At 38.5% G+C, this 20,697-nt stretch overlaps 2 protein-coding genes across 2 annotated transcripts; both read left to right on the forward strand.

Annotated features, from left to right (window-relative positions):
- Positions 1-34: 34 nt before the first annotated feature.
- LOC126372289 (RAB11-binding protein RELCH-like) lies at positions 35-15,697 on the forward strand. The gene is made up of 16 exons (XM_050017965.1): positions 35-426; positions 575-745; positions 1,117-1,277; positions 2,049-2,273; positions 2,778-3,145; positions 4,042-4,239; positions 4,574-4,736; positions 5,495-5,660; positions 6,004-6,375; positions 6,889-7,237; positions 7,768-8,052; positions 8,675-8,793; positions 9,280-9,436; positions 10,421-10,626; positions 11,397-11,529; positions 12,312-15,697. The coding sequence occupies exons 1-16, from the start codon at positions 201-203 to the stop codon at positions 12,541-12,543; spliced, it is 3,531 nt and encodes a 1,176-aa protein (XP_049873922.1). The 5' UTR covers positions 35-200; the 3' UTR covers positions 12,544-15,697.
- A 754-nt stretch (positions 15,698-16,451) lies between these two features.
- On the forward strand, positions 16,452-19,657 carry LOC126372316 (pyrimidodiazepine synthase-like). Its single transcript, XM_050018017.1, has 5 exons — positions 16,452-16,629; positions 16,806-16,973; positions 18,085-18,242; positions 18,770-19,015; positions 19,383-19,657. The coding sequence occupies exons 1-5, from the start codon at positions 16,605-16,607 to the stop codon at positions 19,548-19,550; spliced, it is 765 nt and encodes a 254-aa protein (XP_049873974.1). The 5' UTR covers positions 16,452-16,604; the 3' UTR covers positions 19,551-19,657.
- Positions 19,658-20,697: the final 1,040 nt, after the last annotated feature.

Below are 20,697 nucleotides of genomic sequence, written 5' to 3' on the forward strand. Positions count from 1 at the left end.
CATTCATTCATACATTCACTTTACGTACGTTTATTTGTCAAAAACATTGTCGTGTATTTCACATATTTTACGTACGAAAAATTTGCTTTAGAAATTATTAAAATTACTATAAATACTCCTAGGAATAATCTGTATCAGTATATAAAGGCGAGCCCTCGTATAGAAGTGTTTACTAGTGATGTTAGAAATCAGTTATAGCCATGAATCCTTATAAGGATGTGGACGATAGCTCTTTCTCTACTCCACCTTTTAGCTACGAGGATATAGCTACAAAGTTGTTAAAAGACCACTATTTCCTGACTGCTTTAGAACTGCACACAGAGTTGGTGGAAAGTGGCAGGGAACTGCCGCAGTTAAGGGAATTCTTTTCGAATCCTGGAAACTTTGAGCAGCATGTCTCTAGGGCGTCAGAATTTGTTTCTATGCGTAAGTTCTTTGTTTATAGTTTTTGTTGGATAAATGCGCTACGCAATAGTATATTCATTTTATATTCTATTGTATTTGTACGTAGTGTCGTCATAACGACGCAAATAAAAGTAACTATCTTTTCTGATACGTATTATACTGTCTACAGACCGCACTCCAAGTCAGGCCACCCTAGACTCTCTGGATACCGCAAGATATTCAGAGGATGGGGGTGGGGACCGAGGAGGGAGCGGGGGAGATGTGGCTGTCTTAGAGTTTGAGTTAAGGAAAGCCCGTGAGACTATTAATGCATTACGGGCAAATCTCACCCAGTTTGCAGGTAAGCATCTACAATATTGATTCTGCTATCTGTTGCGTTTATTTAGTTCTGATAAGTTTAAGTAAGCCAAAAAAGCATGATATAATCAATTACCTACTCTGTCTAAAAAATAAAAATTAATTGATTAATATTTATTATTTATTAATAGCTTAGTGAAGCTCAGGTAATTAGTTCATCTTGCGGTGGATGTACCTCTAACTAGCTCAGTTGGGAATGTAGTTGTGAACTACTGGTATTCTAACCAAAATATGCATTTTAAATATATAATACGTCATCTATCCACTCAACGAAACTGCTTATAGTCTATAGGACTGATTGTAGTTTAAACCAAGAAAAAAAAAAAATGTAATATTGTTTAAAATGTATTGCAGATGACTCTCCAGCTCTGGACAAAGATTGCAAGGACAAGTTCAACGAGAGGACCCTCAAACCTCATGAGAAGAGAGCTCTTAACTTCCTCATCAATGAATACCTCCTCTTGCAGGGCTACAAACTTACTTCCATTACATTCTCTGATGAAAATCCTGATCAGGTGAGCTAAGCAGCTTATTACATAACAAATGCATATTACCTACATACTACAAAATTGTTTCCAATATTAGAAAGGATAGAAAACATACAGCCTTACTAAAACTTTAATACCTAACCCATCAGTTACTCATTCCTAGTCACTACATAAAGAAAGAAAGTATTCATCTTCTGTCACATCATTTCAATCACAAATGCAGAACCCTGTTAAAAAAATTGTATTGTTTTCTTTAGTTTAAGTTCATTTTATATTTAGATTTATCAATTTGGTAGCAGTTCTTATAATAGGCCAATTTCTAACTAGTCATATCAGTTACTTTTTACTAAACATCATAACACGAAATTACTATGGAATTTGTATGAAAAAACACACTGTGATATCATAGAAAACATAATAAAATGTTTTAACTTATTTTAGGCATGTTTTTCTTGATCAAAATTATTCACAAACAAGTAAAATTGAAAAAAGAATTTTTTTTCGTTATTTTTAGCTCAGTCTTTATTTAGGAAATTCATAATTTATCTTGAACCTAGTACATGATCCAATTTTCATTAAATGAGCAATGTAATAATAATAAAAAAATAATATAAAATTTATATTAAAAAGCCAATATTAAAAAACATATTAAATATTTAAACAATCAAAACAGCAGACAAGCTAGACACCTTGTGATAACCTGTAACAACATTGTAACCTTATCATAGCACAAACTTTCATTTATCAACATAATCTGTTTCTTTTTACTAATTTTATATATTTCATTCCTTTTTCTAGGAGTTTGAAGACTGGGATGATGTAGGTCTGAACATGCCAAGACCGGCCGGTCTGGTGTCCTTATTCTGGGGGAACACCAGCGCACTGACTGTTCCTAAGGTTGATGCATCCACACAGATGGAAGAACTTATAACTTGTGACACTGGCTGTCAGATGGACATGGAAGAAAATGTGTGTGCTAGCTGTCAAACCTCCCTTGATAATGATACTGATTGGAATCATGAGGTAAGGATTTCCTTATTGTTAAAATAAAAACAAAACTTAATGAAAAATTTAACCGCTAACTGGATATCTAAATCTTACAATTTAATAGAGCAAAGGTCAAAAGAGGTCAAGTCAAGGTTCGCTAGCTCAGAAAAGGACAAAACTGGAGGGCTTTGCTCAACACTGTGATCTTTACTACTATATTTGTCAGCTGTTTACAAATTTTCTGTATTTTTACTCTAAACATAAAAGTTATGACTAATTTCAGGCAAACACTTGCGTCATTTAACATAGCTATGTTTACTGTTACCTGTTGTTTTTCCTTGTCTCACCTTGAAGTTATTCTGATAGGAAATTAAATGTTTATAATAACCTTTTCTTTATTGTGTATTACAGTAGGGCCAATTTAATAGATCACATTTGTAGTTGCCCTCATAGTCATAAGGTTTGTTTCATTTTCCATGTTTTTATGAGTCATACCATACTTAAATTTGATTTGTTCTTCAAGTCCATTTTTACTTACAGCTTTTAATTCAAGCAGAAGAAATAGAACTTCTCAAACTGAAAGTAATAGCACTAGAGACTGAAAAACTGAACTTCCAGAAACTATATGATGCTGCCATTGTTAGTTTAAACTCCCTCACAAGCCCTTCCGATAGCAAAGCGCTGGACCTTCAAATACCTGAAGACCGATTAATATCTGCCCAAATACAAGGTTCGGCCAATCAGAATCCCCAGTCAGTCAGTGAAACTGGAGAAGTCTGTCAGATGGATATGACTGAACCGACACCAATAACTAGTACAGCTACAGAGAACCATTATGGCAGTAGCAACTCTACCCACAGTGCAACACCTGAACAGTTTGAGATGATTGATAATGAAAAGAATAGTATGTAAGTATTAGCCCTTAAATTATTAATCCATTTATTTCAACCACCTAGGTCAGCCAAATGAGAGCTCTCAGGCATCTAGGCAACATGAGAGCTTTCAGCACTCGCAATTTAGCAGGGCATCAGCCACCTTACAATCCACACGCTAGAAGAAGGGCATCAGCCTATATACAGGGTGTTAGTGACATCTTAACGAAAATTCCACTTGATATTAACTGAGAATCATGGTCTGAATCATCCCCCTCAGTATTTATTACAATGTCACTAACACTCTGTGTATGTCCCACTCAAATATTTGCATGAACTGTATTATATGCAAATGTTGACACATGTTAGTGCTGCTCGATCGAATCAGAAATGAGGAGATCCGCAGGAGAACTAAAGTCACCGACATAGCTCGGAGAATTGCAAAGCTGACGCGAGCGAGCGAGGAGAACCGATGGCCGCTGGGGCGGAAAGGTTCTAGAATGGTGACCACGCGTCGGACGACGCTCAGTGGGTAGGCCCGCTACAAGGTGGACCGACGATCTGGTGAAGGTCGCGGGAAGCAGCTGGATGCGGGCAGCGCAGGACCGATCGTCGTGGAGATCCTTGGGGGAAGCCTATGCCCAGCAGTTGTCGTCGTATGGCCGATGATGATGTTGACACATGTTAGTATGCTGGCGCTAGAGATGTGACTGACCGTAAATGGTAGACTAATGTGTATATCTCATATAAGGCCTCTTAATTTATCGATTTTTATAGCTACAGTAAGAAGTCTAACAAGACCATCTACTCACAGACCTATGAAATAAATACATAAAATAATTCATAAATAAATTTGTGCATGGGCACTTTATGTGGCTTCTGTAATCATCCAAAGCCGTCGCCGTCAGACCACTTACCACTTACATCCACAGGGCAAGAAAAGAAGGTTCAAACACGAGTTCCTTCGACCCAGCAGTGCTGAACGACACAAGTATCCGTGATTCTCCGCGTCGAGGCAGCGTCACCACCCTGGATGAGACTCTGAGCATCAATGACGCCAGCGAGTGGACGCGAGTGCCCTATGAGTACTCCAGCATTGAAAGCACTAACAAGGAAATGTGGATTGATAGGTAAATTGCATTTTACAGAAGCTTATATCATGTAGTAACTGATATATAACGTAACTTATAATATAATTCCAGTACACTAATGAAATTCAGCTTGTCCTGTCCAGTTTAGAGCTTGATTCTCTATCACGTTACTCCTGACGCAACTTTAAAGTCGTGTTCTGCGTTCCCACTCTTTTTTCATCTGAATAGTTAAATGATAGATAAAATCTTTATTTAGGTTTAAGACGTTACATAAATGATATGTATATCCGTTTAGCAAATTTCTTTTGATCATTGCACCTTATTCTTGCCATATGTTTTACCCATCTCCATTTAGGTTTTTTTTCTTTTCCAGCGGTCTTCCGAGCAACTTGAAGATGGCAATATTGAACTGGTGTTGTGAGGCATTGAACCTAAACGAGCCTTTAGCTAACGACCTGTTGTCAGAACTGATCAACAATGACAAGCCCATCACTCTTACTGGACTTCTGACTTTGACTGCTGATACTCTACCTAGAGTAAGTATATCACTACATAGTATAAAACAAAGTCGCTTTTTCTGTCCCTATATCCCTATGTACGCCTAAATCTTTAAAACTACGCAACGGATTTTGATGCGGTTTTTTTAAATAGATAGAGTGATTCAAGAGGAAGGTTTATATGTATAATAACATCCATTAAATAGTGGAGAAATACTGTTATTTTTGAGGTTTTAATGTGATGTCGTAAATAATTTCATGTTTTCCTCAGCATTGCACCCGAGCGAAGCCGGGGCGGGTTGCTAGTTTAAAATATTACAAAATAACCTATGAGTGTTCTATTACTGGACATTATCAACTATTTCGCATTCTTCTCGGGTTTAGTTTCAATGGTCTTCACTCACCGCTAAATTATCGAACTTTGAGTGAAAAGAAAGATAAAACAGATCATGCAGTTGTGTATCGTCCCGGGAATACTGTCAGAAACGTCGAATGAATTATGTTCACTTAAACACAATTAAATATGTATAATTGTATATCCTGTGCGAATTAACTGAACACCTCGCGGTGATGACGTGATACTCATGTACAGTAAATGTATCGGTATATATAATTATAACTATGTACAACATAAGAGCGGAACTAGTGGCGTGACTTGTGTCTAACTGTTGACCTTGGCCGATTACACGGCGCGACTACTATCGCGAGTTTTGATCAGGAGCGACCTTTATCTGCGTAGATAGAATTTTCTGCGTTTATTGGTGGAAAGGTATTTTGACGCGTGCGTGGTGTTCCAGGTGCTGCCGCACACGCTGGTGGCGCGGCGCTGCGAGGCGGCGGCGCTGCTGGCAGCGGGCGCGGCGCTGCTGGCGCCAGGGGACGCACGCCGCGCGCGCACGCTGCACACGCTGCTCACGCTGGTCAAGCGGCCCACCAGGGCCGACGCCAGGGCCATCTGCGAAGGTCAGCTCTCCACACGACATCTATTCTACACGACATTACTAATGCAGCTATACTTGCCACGTTGCTTCTCTAAGCTTAAGAAAAAATAGTCAGTCCCCAGCGTCTTTTTAATTTGTATCTTGAGCATTAGGATATTTCAGAGACTTCAATTCACCTAAATTCTTATCTAAAAAATTTAATGTTCTCATGTAAGGTTAGGACCAACACTAAATATTTAGATTCTTTCATATATTTTATATCGCCAGCATTACGATTTTGACCTGTTGTAGACGGGGGACTGGTAACGGCGAAAGAGCAATCCGAGTTCTTTTACTAAAGCATTGCTATATCTGTTTCTTTTCAGCAACATGTCTCATAGTGAAGTGGGGTGGCAGCGGCGAGGTCCTGTCTTCTATAGCCGAACTATTGTCCTCCAAATCAGCCGAGCGACGGGTATTAGCCAGCCAAATCTGCGTGGCTATAGCTCCATACGTACCTATAGAGCTGTGCACGTCATTATTACTTAGCCTGGTCGTACTCATGTGTGAATCTAGTGAGCCAGATATAAGAAGTTTGGGCCTGAAGTCGGCATGTTTAATATGCCCAGTGGCGGATCACAAGTACGGGCAACTAGAGAATCTCATGTTTAGTTTCCTAAACGACCCAGTGGAGAAGAATGTTAAGGATACTGTGAATATCTTCGTGCCTGTGTTAGCGAGGAGTGCGATGACTGCAGGTGAGATATTACCTTGATATGGTGTGTGTCATAATTGATATTTTATCTGCAAATGAAAAAAGTTTTGCAAATTTTCACATTAAACACGCATTTACTTTTCAATTATGTTTTATAATGCTCCTGCTTAATGTTGAATCTAGCATTCTAACATTTTAATTTTATTTAGTAGACATGCTATAGATTGGAAGCTATACAAACAATATGTAATATCAATACAACTGGATACCCTCAGCAGACATGCTGTCTCAATTTTTTTGTATTATTTTTTTTCATTTTTGTGCCCAAACATGCAATCGGTCGACTGACCATAAGCAGTTGTTATGACTTGGTTTTAAGTGGCGTGCAGACTGTGCCTTAATTTTTTTTAGAATTACAACATTAAATTTTTGTTCCGGGTGAGAGCATCCAGCGCTCCCATTTGTCCGGCCAAGTAGTTAATGCCTGAGGCAAACCTACAATAAATGACGTCAAAAATAATTGCAATATTTAATTTGTCTTCTATTTCATTTCCAGGAAAATTCTCCTTAAGCTTATGTAGTAGAATTGTCTCAAATCTAGTGAAAGCAAGTACGGAAAACGACTTCAAGGCGGTCGTTTTATACTTAGAAGTGATGAGGGAATTAGTATTGGCCTCTTTGGCCTACGTAATAAATGTACAAATAGTTAGAGACGTTACCCTGAGCTGTGATATGCAAGTAAATTTACAAGAAGTGCCCTTGGAGGGGGAACAGGAAGGGTTCATTGACCTGCAGTGTTACATGACTGATAACGCGGACGCTAAAATGCTGCTTCTAACGATGAATAGCCTAATCAAAGAGAAACCCGATGTCAGATGGACCGAGTTGACGTGGTTTATTAATTTGTAAGTACTGTTTTATATCATTGTTCGTTGTACACAGAAACAGACACGTAAAATACTATAATTCCTAAAGATTTTTCTCAAGTAATTTTATAGTCGGGAATTATGCCCATTTTGCACATTCTCTGTAAGTTTGTAGTACACTTTGGTTCTTTCGCAAAAAATTAAAAGATTGACATAAATGGTCAGAAAATGGCGCTGTTTCGTTACTATCTTTCCAGAACTGTCTTTATTCTTCTTCTTCTATCGTGTGGGTTGTGAGGTGAATTACCAACCTCATCAACCCTGGTGTCAGGGTTATTATTGAGCCGCCAAAGGCCCCTGACATGGCTCATGTAACAACTACTTACTTACATTAGTAAGTAGTAACTGGGACCAACGGCTTAACGTGCCGTCCGAAGCACGGGTCATCTTACTTTTTGGACAATCATATGTGATAAGCCTGTAATGTCCTCACCAAACTAGGGATCACAAAGCCTTAATTAATATCCATTTTTAATTGAAATCTAAAACCAATTACAATTACTTTCCAGAGTGAAACAAATTCTAGAGATATCGACGAACAGCAAGGTGATAAATCACTCGTCTGCGTACGAGTTGATTATATCGCTATTCTATAGTTACGTAGACAACTTCACGGCGAACTTCACGTTGTACATTCTGAAGCCGATATTCAGTGAAATCATACAGGATTTGGAACAGAAGATGGAGAAGCTTCATACAGTCAACGTGGACAGTACCGTTGTGGTTGGAGTGTACCTGGTGACAATATTGCCTGCGCTCGAGGATAAGGCGCAACATGCCGAGTTTTTGCAGAAGTAAGTTTCATTAAAATATTCTGTCTTGTATCTTCTCTACTGGATTTTGTGTTTGTGAAAGAAAGAAGACAATCCCGGACGTGACCGGAAAGTCAGACGAGATTGTATCTCTCTAGTATATGTATACAGGATGTTAGTAACATCGTAACGAATACTAAGGGGGATGATTCAGACCATTAATATCAAGTGGAATTTTCCGTCGTCACTTACACCCCGTCCAAGTACATACAGGTAACCATACAAGTAGGTATGAGTGTTAGTGACACCGTAACGAATACTGTTATGTCAAAACACGAAATTCCTATGGAATTTGTATGAAAAAGCAACCTTGTCATAGAAAAACGTGACAAAATGTTGCACTTATTACATTTTTCTTTATTAAAAATCATAAATAGGTTAAATAGAAAAAAAAGGAAACGTTTTTGTCACCTTTAGATCTGTCTTTATTTAGTAATCAAAATTTGATAATTTATCTTTTACCTAGGAAATTACCGAATTCGTCGGATTTATCTCAAGAGCCTGCCAAAAGTATTTATGTAACCACTTTTTTCACTATAACGCGACGAAGTATAATAAAGATAATTCTGTCTATCTGTATAATATGAAACCATTGTATTTTCAGATGGGTTGTGTACAGCAGCATACGAGGGCTTCCAGTGAAAATTCTCTCCATACCACTCAAGTGGGTGGCCACGCACAGGGAGGACACACTCAACTTCTACATTCAACACCTTCGAGAATGTTAGTACGAACTTTATTCCGATCACCGTTAGCGCGAAAGAGACATAACGATCGTCTCTTTCGCGCTAGGCGTTGTACTATGTCTCTGTCCTGCTCATCAAGATAGAGTATATAGTATAGAGTAGAGTATAGAGTATTTATTATATTAACTTTAGTTTTACTTTTAGGTATTTATTTTTTGTTGCACCATCCCGCATCCAAGTTGTTTGTAAATGTTTGGTTCCTTTTGGTGGTTGCCTGGAAGAAATTGCTCTAGAGCAATAAGGCCGCCCAAATTGTACTGTATTCATGTGTTATGTCTGATTGTTGAAATTTATTTCTGTGCAATATATTTACAATACAATACAAATAAACTTTATTGCACCAAAATAAAAAGAAATAATATACCTATATAATATTATATTATAATACATTATTATTATTATTATTTTTTTGATATTTATTTAAGTATTATGATTTGATCAATACTTGTTTCCAAACTTGCAGTCGCAGCGAGCAGCTGTGAGAGTTCAAGCGGCGGCGGCATGCGCGCGTACATCGCGGCGCTGATCACCGAGCTGGTCAACAGCTGCGACGTGCACGAGCCCTGCCTCGAGCAACAACTGCTGCCCGCCGTCATCGCACTGCTGCACGACGACGACCCGTGAGTGATGAGCAAACATTACTAGCACAAAGCACTCCAGAGCGGTTAAAATGGCCAGATCAAAGCAATTCATGTAATAAAGCAATATTGCTATTTGACATTTGTTTGCGTTGCGCACTTTTATATGCGAAGCTATTCATCTAAGAAAGCAATATTGCTATTTGACATTTGTTTGCGTTGCGCACTTTTATATGCGAAGCTATTCATCTAAGAAAGCAATATTGCTATTTGACATTTGTTTGCGTTGCGCACTTTTATATGCGAAGCTATTCATCTAAGAAAGCAATATTGCTATTTGACATTTGTTTGCATTGCGCACTTTTAAATGCAAAGCAACTTATCTAAGAAAGTAATATAGCTATTTGACATTTGTTTGCATCTTTTATATGCAAAGCAATTTATCTAAGAAAGCTATATTGCTATTTGTTTGCTTTGCGCACTTTTATATACAAAGCAACTTATCTAAGAAAGTAATATAGCTATTTGACATTTGTTTGCATCTTTTATATGCAAAGCAATTTATCTAAGAAAGCTATATTGCTATTTGTTTGCTTTGCGCACTTTTATATGCGCAAATGTCAAATTGCTTCGATGTGGCCATTTTAACCCCCTGCTCGCCAAATAGACACGTTTCGAATCCCGGTGGGGACACATCACAAAAATCACTTTGTGATCCCTAGTTTGGTTAGGACATTACAGGCTGATCACCTGATTGTCCAAAAAGTAAGATGTGTTTCCGTGCTTCGGAAGGCACGTTAAGCCGTAAGTCACCGGTTATTACTTACTGATGTAAGTTCGTAGTCGTTACATGAGTCATATCAAGGGTCTATGGCGGCTCAATAATAACCCTGACACCTGGGTTGATGGGGTTGGTAATCCACCTCACAAACCACATGATTTTATTGAACTTCGAAAATCACAATGCCTTATACATTTGGGTGTAAATATGAAGTATAACTAATAAATGTATCTATTTGTTTATAGGGTGGTCCGCGAAGTAGCAATTACCGCGTGGGGTAGCGTGACTAGAAGCTGCCTTACCCGCAACCTCGCCTGCGAGGCGCAATGTTGGACGGCGGTGGAAGAGTTGAACTCGCGGCCTCTCAGCGGGAAGGAGGCTGCGCGCGCAGCTGAGGCCGCGGCTCTGTTGGTACTGCCCACTGCTGACAGTCATTCTGTGTCTGAGAAAGGTAAATATACTGTTCTGTTTAGTATGAACATAGAATTCAAACTCTTAGATAAATTAATACTCCCATTTACAACAATGGAGTTATAAAGATCCGGTCCTCACTCTATAGCTATTCAAATCTACAATAGCATCCCTAACTATATTAAAAATGAAGAGAAGTTCTCCTGTTTCGAAAAGCTACTAAAAACTATTTGTTAAATAAAGTCTTTTATAAGATAGAAGAGCTTTTTAATGATTATAAGTTAAATAAATAATATAATTTTATTGTTATTTAAATATATTAAATAAAGCTTAGTTACTGATAAGTACTTAAAAAAAATAATAGTATATATTTTTTTAGCTTTAAGTTATTGTTGGAATACTTTTGCGGTGCCCTTACAGGGTGTCACATGTTTGTACATTATTTACTTAGAAGAACTGTAAGCCACCATGTGACATGCAACAAATAAATAAATAAAAGAATAAGGAAGAATACTACCTGTAGAACGGCAATTCTCCGCTCCCCACCAGCAGCTGAGCTAGGTTTGCGCTCTCACTATATATTAAGTGTTAAATGCTTATCATATTTATAACATTGTAAAACATGTGTAGAGCAAATAAACTTTTTATTTTTTTGTTATATACTGACTTCATACTCCGCGTCCGCATTATTTGGACTCGCGCATTCGCTTTCCCTTCCCCCCAGTACGTCTATTGCCACTTAAGGCATACCTTTGTCGCCTTCAGTTTTTATTAAAGTGTGAACAATAAAGTTTTTATGTTTGTGGTTAGCGGTGTCGCTGGTGTGCTCGCTGTGCTGGGCGCGGCCGGCGGCGGGCGGCGAGGCGCTGCTGGCGCTCACGGCGGGGCTGCAGCTGGCCGCGCACCACGCGCCGCGGCACCCGCGCCTGCTGCCCGCGCTCAGGTACGCCCACTACCCACGGCTCGTACTAGCCTGTGCGGATTCACGACACGCCACATCATCATCACCAACCCATTAACGTCCCCACTGCAGGGGCACGGGCCTTCCCTATGGATGGATAGGGAGATCGGGCCTTAAACCACCACGCGGGCCCAGTGCGGATTGGTGGTTATTAACGACTGCTAATGCAGCCGGGACCAACGGCTTAACGTGCCTTCCGAAGCACGGAGGAGCTCGAGATGAAAACTTTTTTTTTGTGGTCACCCATCCTATGACCGGCCTTTGCGAAAGTTGCTTAACTTCAACAATCGCAGACCGAGCGCGTTTACCGCTGCGCCACCGAGCTCCTCAACACCACACATTATCTTAATAACGCACCTAAACACACCGAAGTCATCGCATTTAGCGGCAATATGCGGGTCGTGCAGCGCGGATAGGTGCCCGGCGTTGCATACGAAAATAATTTAATGTGAGGTGTGTCGTACCAGCGAACATACGTACGTAAACTCACGCCTATTTCCGCGTAAGCATAGACTATGGAATCCCATTTGCGTACCAGTGTTTCTCTAGTAAATTCGCACGGGTTTCTTTATCTTTATAATATTATATATTATCTTTTTTTTGAAGTGTTCGTAAATCGAGTCGAGGCAGCGTTAAACAAAATAGCAAGGTGACGGTATACGATGTTTAGCGACTTCTATATGTGTTCATATCTTGACTTAATATTATTTAATAAAGATTTCGGGTTTCTGTGTCGAAATAACAAACAAGTTTACATGTTACAGGAAACTAGAAGAAACGGTGCAGTCGCCGTCACTGTCGCAATACAAACCGGCTATAGAGGCGTTGCTGCACAACGTGGCTGGTCCGAGTACATTATCGGAAGCCCCGCGGGAACCGCAGCGCCCGGCGACCAACCTACAAGCCGCGCAGGAGGTCGGCCGCCGGGTCACACAGATGTTCCAACAGTCCAAGACCAATATACACTTACAGAGCATTTTTAAAAAGAAAACGTAGCGATATTTATTGCAGACTCGCAAACAGATACTGCTGAAGCGGTCGACTTGAGACCAGTCGCACTTTGGACGAATTTGTCTCGTACGAACACGCAGGAACAATCGCAATTTACCAATAACTATGGGAGCGCGCACACTGGACGCGAGTTGGTAGACGTACTCCAGTATTCGTTCATAATTCAAATTCATATTATCCATAGCACGACCTGCCTAACATCTCGCTGATGCAACCCCCTTCCCACTTCACCGCGCGGAACCCCGCCCACGCTTAGTGAGTCCCTATTTAACGTAACATGATTAGAATGACAGCAGGACAGAGATTAGTACATCCTCTGATCCGAAAGAGAGGATGGGTACGTCTCTTTCGCACTAAACGTGTACAGCGTAGTACGAAAGAGACGAGAGATATGACACTCTATAATGCTACGTTAAATAGCGTATAAAGCTGCGTACGAGTACGCACGTTGTGTATGGGCTATTACGTCATTTGCGCGAGATGTTAAGTTGACTCGCACCGGTTACTAGTGAAGGTCTGAAAATGTAAACAAAAACTACCGTCAGCAAAATAAAACTAATTCTAACAGTATAAGTATCGCAAAAGTGAGAGGGAGCAACACAATTATTTTCTCTTTCGCTCTTACGTAACCTATACCTGCTCTAATAGACTACTAAAGTCACCGCGGTTGTTTATATACATGCGCACAACTACATACTTACATGTAGACTTCAACTTATGGATGACGAAAGAGTCGCCGTGGCAAGAATCGCCTGTGCACAATAACCTGGGGGTTAAAAGGGCCACATCGAAGCAACTCATCTAAAAAGCAATATTGCAATTTGACATTTGCGCATATAGTAAGTGCGCAATGCTAACAAATGTCAAATAGCATTATTGCTTTTTTAGATGAATCGCTTCAATGTGGCCTTTTTAACCCCCTGTACAAAGTATTATAGTATGTGCACAGTGGGTCACAACGTCACAACTAAATGTTTGCAGGTACTTTTTGTTTATTTTTTAAGACAATTATATTTAAATTAACTTTTTTTTGTTACTAGACCAATCTCGTAAAGGTTGAGCATGCTCCGCTACGAGTCCAGACCGATTTAAGAAAACGGTTTTACATTATGGTCTAAAATTACGTATACACTTTTCCATAACGCGTTGATTTAGAAGAGATAGTTCCATTAAAATGTTTTAAAACTAGAAAGTTAAAATATATTTATATGGATGTGTCAAAGTGCTGTAATATATTAGACGAAAATAGTAATTAATGCGCAACAGAATATTTCCCAAGTCAGCTTAAAAGTTGCCAATAATGCCTATAACGTGCTTCAAATAACTCAATCTCTATGTTGTAGTTCCACCGGTAGATATCGTATCTTCACTTACATAGTTGACATAGAAGAGCCGTGGTAGCCCAGTTGATAGAACGGTTGCCTCTCACTTTGAGGTCGCAGGTTCGAATCCAGCACAGGCCTAAACCAACGATTGTCGAATTTGTTTACGAATTCATGTTTGGATCATAAATGATTATCACGTGCTCAGTGGTGAAGGAAAACATCGTGAGGAAACCCACATTCCCGAGCAATGCATTTTCGGAGGTATGTGATCTAACCTGTATTGGGCTGGTTTTCCCTTCGCGGGTTGAAAGGTCAGACAGGCAGTCGCTTCTGTAAAAAACCGGACCTGTCAAATCTTCAGGTTAGGTAAGCGGACCTTATGAAAAACGGGATAATGCTAGGGAGATGACTTACATAGTTGACATAATAATGTTAATAAACTCATATTAACTTAAATGAATTTAATGTACCCGAATATTTTATAAGTACTGGTATATTTTAATAGGTACAGTACAAAACTTAGTGCAATAAACACATTGTTATGTAATATAAAATATAATAAATACTATGCAACTGACAAAATTGTAGATAACAGCCATGAATTGACAAAACATTCCTGTATTATATAGTAAGTGCTTGTTGGTGCTTCCTTTTTAATATTTAAAATTTTATCCTTGTGTAAGTACTTATTATTTGTATTTTGTTTTTTTTTATATTGTAATTTCACCCATCCAATCATTATAAGTATTATTTTATTGTTGCTTTACGAATGTTTCTATTGTGAACGTTATTTAGTTGATGTTTATTATTAACGGGGTTTTAAGTAATTGTATTGCTTTATGACTGAACTGTAAGGCTCTGTAATTTGGAGTTATGTACTTATGTAATATTACTAGTTTACTGAATCTCGTTCTTTTTTCGAAAAGGTATAAATAATCGTTAAATGTAACATAGGCGCTGTCCCCACGAGCGAGAGAATCGCGGGGGTATTATCGTCATGCCACGTATTTCTATACTTTCTCCTTGGAGCCGTCTCCACACGGCGATATTATCGCGGCGATGTTTTGAGTGGCAATGAGCGCAGGAAACGTCATTACATACCCGCGGGCCCGTCGCGCGCTCGTGGAGCTCTCGCACCGAGAGCGTGGCGCGGCTGTCAAACGCAGCGTCATTTCAGCATTGCCAAGCTTTTTAAACAATAAGTGCAATGTTTGAAATTGAAAAGTCGTCAAGGAAAAGCGGGGATTCCGTCGCGGACACGCTGCGATTCCGTTACGACTCGCGACGATACCCGGCGGAATTATCGCTCGTTCGTGGAGATTCTCCGACGATAGAAGGGCGGACTCGTCGCGATTCTCTCGCTCGTAGAGACAGCGCCTAAGGCCTTCTTTTGTTTATGACACAACACGTCCCTCACTAACTACTGTGTAATGCCTGTTTGATGCTCCTTCTATCGTGTGGGTTGTGAGGTGGAATACCAACCTTATCAACCCTGCTGTCATTGTTACTATGCTTATATGAGCATGTTTTCTATCATTTATCGACAAGTGGCATAAAATGTCTGATAAAAGTGATATAAAATTTGCCAGTCAATTCTAATGATAAAAGCGATAAAAAATGCCAGTCATCTCTAAAAATAAATATGCCTTAAAGTAATGGGACTAAGAAGCAAGCAATTGTGTGATAATAGTTTTGATATGTTGCATACCATTCCCTGAACGTTAAACAAAAGTGTAATTCTTAATAAATATCTTATTTTCCAAAAGTTTTCCAAACAATGCATAGGTTGTGTCTAAATAAATTTATTTTACAATTTTCTGTGTCTTATTCTTAGCAAACAACTATTCAATTGTTTTACTTCGATTATTCGTGGGTAGAGTCAGTTATAACAACCGATAGGTATACTTTTACCTATGCTATGAACCTTTCTATGAACTAAGGTACCAAAGAGACGAAAGGTCAAAAATATTGCTAAGTCATAGTACCTAAAATACATGGAAATTTTTGGTACCACAGCTATAATCGAGTACTAAATAATCGTACTAACTAGATTTCCGTCCGCGACTTTATGTATCGTATGTTCTTTCCCAAGGGCTTTATCTCCGTACAGATTTCATCAGAATCGATTTAGTCATTTTAGCGTGAAAGCGTAACAGACAGAGTTACTTTCGCATTTTTAATATTAGTGGGGATTTAACCTAATTAGGGTTCTATACAAGAGATCTAAAGATTATGTTTGAGTTTATTTGACCATAACTTTCTTGGAAGTTCCCAGTTGGAAAGTTGTTTATATTTATTGTCTTTGTTTATTGCGAAGTTTTCGAAAGATTGCGTTGCACCTGCACTGGGGTCCGCATGTTTGACACAGCATGGTCCTACGTTATTATTACCAAAAGAGATAGCTTAGTATGATATCGATAATTCTATTTCGCTCATGGATTTGAAGCGAATCAAAGTGCAAAAAAAAAGCAGTAAACTGTCAATAAATCGTTTGTGATCTTAGGCAGCATGGACGTACGATCTTAGCCTGACCCTCAATAGGCCAATTGATGGGCAGAAGAAAAAAAAACATTTGTGATCTGTCAAAATAGTTGTGACGACACGGTTCGATCGTGTAGTTTTTCAACTGTTTTAATACTGTAAATAATTAATACTTTTCCTTGAAATTTCATATTCTGTGCTCATTTCGACAAGTCTACACGTATACGTAAAGAAGAAACCATGTCTGAGAAGCATTTACAGACCGGTAACTATTGAGACTATTTAGGTTAAGTTGTATTTTTATTTTTACAAGAATAGTTAAGTTCTTAGATAAATGTGGATTTAGTTTTTTAAATATAACTTAAGACGCCTTATATTTTCGAACGCATGTGTTAACATAGAAAGGAGGTGATACATAGCGATGTATGTTTTGGTTATCAGGTGATGCCCTGCCCCCTTACCCTGGGAAGTTGCGTCTATTTGCGATGCGCTTCTGTCCGTATGCTGAGCGCAGCGTTCTCGTACTGAACGCTAAGAACATCCCATATGAGACGGTGTTCATCAACTTGGATCATAAACCGGACTGGATCTTCTACTACAGCCCTAAAGGTAAGACTGTCGTTAGTTATAAAATTATAGGGTATGAATAAACAGAGGGAAATCTCTTCCCATTGTAACATTGCCACAAATCATTTTAATTGGAGGGTCCTTAACAAATTCAATTTACAATCATATCAGATTCCCTTATTCAAATAGTATTATCATTTATGGATTCTGATAAGATTAAACTATCTTGCAAGTCAGTGAGGTTTATATTTTCCATTTAATAAAAAAATACTAGAATGTTCCTTTTGCTTGAATGTTTCCACTCTAACGAGCTAGTGGCCTTATAATCAAACCTCTACAATTTCCTGTTTTTGTGGTTACTATTACTACTAGTTGGTTAATATTAAATTATATTCTATTACTATTTAGACATATTTGTGTAACCTTGTAACAGCTTTTCAATAATTTTATTTCACACACAAAAGGAATCCACCTTTTTAATTATTTATATCAATGTGTAAATTAACTGTTACAACCCTATTTTGAAAATAAAAAAAATATGAGTTTAATATTTAGTATTAAGCTCTGCTATGGGAACCAAGCTTATAAAATGGTAGGTTGAGAGTAAATTAATGTATGATTCCACCATTGCCATACACAACATGCCAGTAACTATCTCATACATACATAAATTCACGCCTATTTCCCACTGGGGTAAGCAGTGACTATGGAATTCCATTTGCTTCAGTCCTGGCATACTTCTCTTCCTTCCTCCACATTCATCAATTATTATTGTTTTACACATGCATGCCGTAACTATCTCATATAATCTATAAAACCGAAATAACATAACAAAATACCTACCACTCACTGATTAATCACGAATTCTCAGCATCTACAAATGTTAGGAGTCTCAAAATTTGCATGGGGGTTCCTCTTAGGGCGTAGGTGCTCACTAAGACGGGAATTTTGCGAAATTCAACCCCCAAGGGGTTAAAAAAAGTGTTGAAAATTTGTATGCACCTTTATTTTTAAAGTTAGAATTATGACGGGGGACGAAGTCGCGGGCTCACAGCTGTATAATATACTGACTTTAGTATAGCACATACATATGCAAACATTAGTCAATTAAAAAATCATGCCCAGTTGAATATATAATTTTTCATAAAACCAGGTACAGTACCAGCTCTAGAGTATGAAGCTGGGAAGGGCATATTTGATAGCAACATCATCAACTTCTACCTTGATGAAAAGTATCCGGAGCCACCCCTGCAGTCTGCTGACCCTCTTCGCCGTGCACAGGACAAGATGCTTGTCGAGAACTTTTCTGGTGTAAGTTATATATGACTAACATCTTGAGTGCCTAGATGACTTTATAGTTCTAATACATACAAATACTCACGCCCGTAATCCCTAATGGGATGGGCAGAGCCAACAGTGAATACATTTATGTTACTTATAATAAGAACCATAAAACATTTTAATATACAAACAGCTTGACGACTTCCCCTAGACAACTTAAGTACAAGGCAAGACAACTCAAGTACTTGTTGTGACAATGCAAGTTGGTTATGATATAAATGAAAAGGCAAAAATTAAATATCTTTCAGGTGCATACGCACCTAATATCTACCTTCTTAAGAGCTATTGGCTAATCTGTCTTACATTCTAAGTTATTCTATAATATGACCCATTAACGATTCTGTAAGCAGGACGCCTTAACGATCGCTTCATTCATCTATAGTGGAAGCTAAAGCTATTCAATGGCAATGCGTCATATGCGTCGCCATTACGATTCCACTGCAGTACCTATCATGAATGGCATTTAGATTTAACATTGTCCTTACCTGCTAATACAGGCTCAAGCAGCATACTACACAGCCGCCTTCAACTCGCAAGCACTACAGTCCAGCCACTTGGAAACCTATCAGAAGGGTTTGGACTTACTCCAAAAGGAACTTGAGACCCGTGGCACTACATACTTGAACGGAAATGAACCTGGACTGATTGACTACACTATCTGGCCATTCCTGGAGCGATTCCAAGCTCTCCCACTGTTGGGCAAGACTGATTTCGCGATTGACAAGTCTAAATATGCAGTATTGGTGAGTTTTAGTTAACATATTGCACTAAGTATTTTACTATTTTTCATATATTTATAATAATCATACACCTTGGTTATATACTAAACAATCAGTAGGTATAAAGCCTAAAATTGTTCTATTTTATTCACAAATCAAGTTGGCTGTGAATAACAACAGTAACCATTTATATATGTAGGTACTTAAAGAATAAATGCCTCAAATTATTGACAAAATGACATGTAAATTCTGATACATTTACATTTCGATAGCGACGTGTAGGGCGACAGTAGACAGCAGGCTTTTTATTATTTTCCTTAGCGAAATGAACTACCAACAAATTCGTGTTATCTTCCGTGGTTCTATTCTAAAACATATTACTTTTTCACAGGTAACATACATAGAAGCAATGAAGAATGTCCCTGCTGTGAAGTCGTATTACCTACCTCCGGAGACTCACGCTAAGTTTACCGAGTCCCGTTCCAAGGGTGATCCTGACTACAACATGCTCGATACCAGCGCCGTGTGCTGCATGCGCCCGCGTAAGAAGAAGGAATAAAGTGATATTTCATTACTTAAGTAAAAATTATAGGTACTTACACATTGATGTAATTTTCGAATCGCAATTGTTAACGCTAAAATAAAAGTACAAGGTATTTTAACTTTTGGTGTTGTTTTATTAACCTTTAACAAGTTTACTAAATATAAGAACTGCATGCACGTTAGTTAGGTGCATCCTTGTTTTGTTTATTATAGTGTTTTTTGTTTTGCTTATGCCGCACACTAACAAAAACAGGAGGGAAAAACATGTGAGAAAAATAAGATTTTTAGGAACCTGTCGCCAAATGAAAAATGAATGGATTTTTTAGAAAGGATTTTTTTACAAAAAGGAACGTCTAGGTCCCTGTGCCGAGGTTTTTCTTGCAGTTTCTTTTCCCCGGCTAAACAGGTTATGAGAAACTGCAGTAGTTTTAGGCGGATGAGACGTTCGTTATGTAAAAATTGACGATACTATGTTACCTACTGAATACAGATATATATGAATTTGATGATATTCTCCTATGTCTAGCTATTAGATAATATTTTTATTACATAAGTATGTAGTCGTTACGTGAATAGTTGTTTTTCAGCAAGGTCGGTCATCGACCTCACACAACCTACACGACAGAGGAAGTCGCTTTGTGCGATTTGCCCGACATAACTTATATACTTATGTTTATGGAATATTCTAGGAGATGCATCTACTTTTCATCTCTAGTCACGCTAATTCCGTACAACATAGCCACGCGGTTCGCAAACCGCCATTGAGGTATGGGTTTGAAGAAATAGATTAAGTTAATGTTATGATTTGATGTAAGTAATTAATAGGAAAAACATTTAATTTGATAAAATCTTGTTGTAAACCTCAATTGCTTCTTATTAAGTGGGGAGGTGTAATGTAGGTAGTATTAAGTTAATTATTAATATAAGTAATAGAGGGTAAGTTTGTATGTGTCATCCCCAGTCTCTCAATATACGTGTAACAGTACGGCCGTGATTTTATTCAAGAGCTCCTGTAGGATCGCCCGCCCAGTATTCCGCGAGACTTTCTAATCAGTAGCCAGGTGTAAAGTTTATACCTACACCTATAGATGTAAAACAACCGATTTAAAAAGTTTTAAACCAAATGCCGTTTTAAACCCCAAATAAATCGTTTTAAACCGTTG

Source organism: Pectinophora gossypiella, chromosome 14, assembly GCF_024362695.1.
Source record: "Pectinophora gossypiella chromosome 14, ilPecGoss1.1, whole genome shotgun sequence".
Classification (NCBI taxonomy): domain Eukaryota; kingdom Metazoa; phylum Arthropoda; class Insecta; order Lepidoptera; family Gelechiidae; genus Pectinophora; species Pectinophora gossypiella.

What these genes read in the sequence shown, in the direction of transcription:
- LOC126372316 (XM_050018017.1), top strand. Translation starts at nt 16,605, where the DNA reads ATGTCTGAGAAGCATTTACAGACCG. An exon ending in CTTCTACTACAGCCCTAAAG is followed by an intron (nt 16,974 to 18,084) that starts GTAAGACTGTCG and finishes TCATAAAACCAG; the next exon opens with GTACAGTACCAGCTCTAGAG. An exon ending in AGTCTAAATATGCAGTATTG is followed by an intron (nt 19,016 to 19,382) that starts GTGAGTTTTAGT and finishes ACTTTTTCACAG; the next exon opens with GTAACATACATAGAAGCAAT.
- LOC126372289 (XM_050017965.1), top strand. Translation starts at nt 201, where the DNA reads ATGAATCCTTATAAGGATGTGGACGATAGCTCTTTCTCTACTCCACCT. An exon ending in CTGATGAAAATCCTGATCAG is followed by an intron (nt 1,278 to 2,048) that starts GTGAGCTAAGCA and finishes TCCTTTTTCTAG; the next exon opens with GAGTTTGAAGACTGGGATGA. An exon ending in CTGCTGATACTCTACCTAGA is followed by an intron (nt 4,737 to 5,494) that starts GTAAGTATATCA and finishes GTGGTGTTCCAG; the next exon opens with GTGCTGCCGCACACGCTGGT.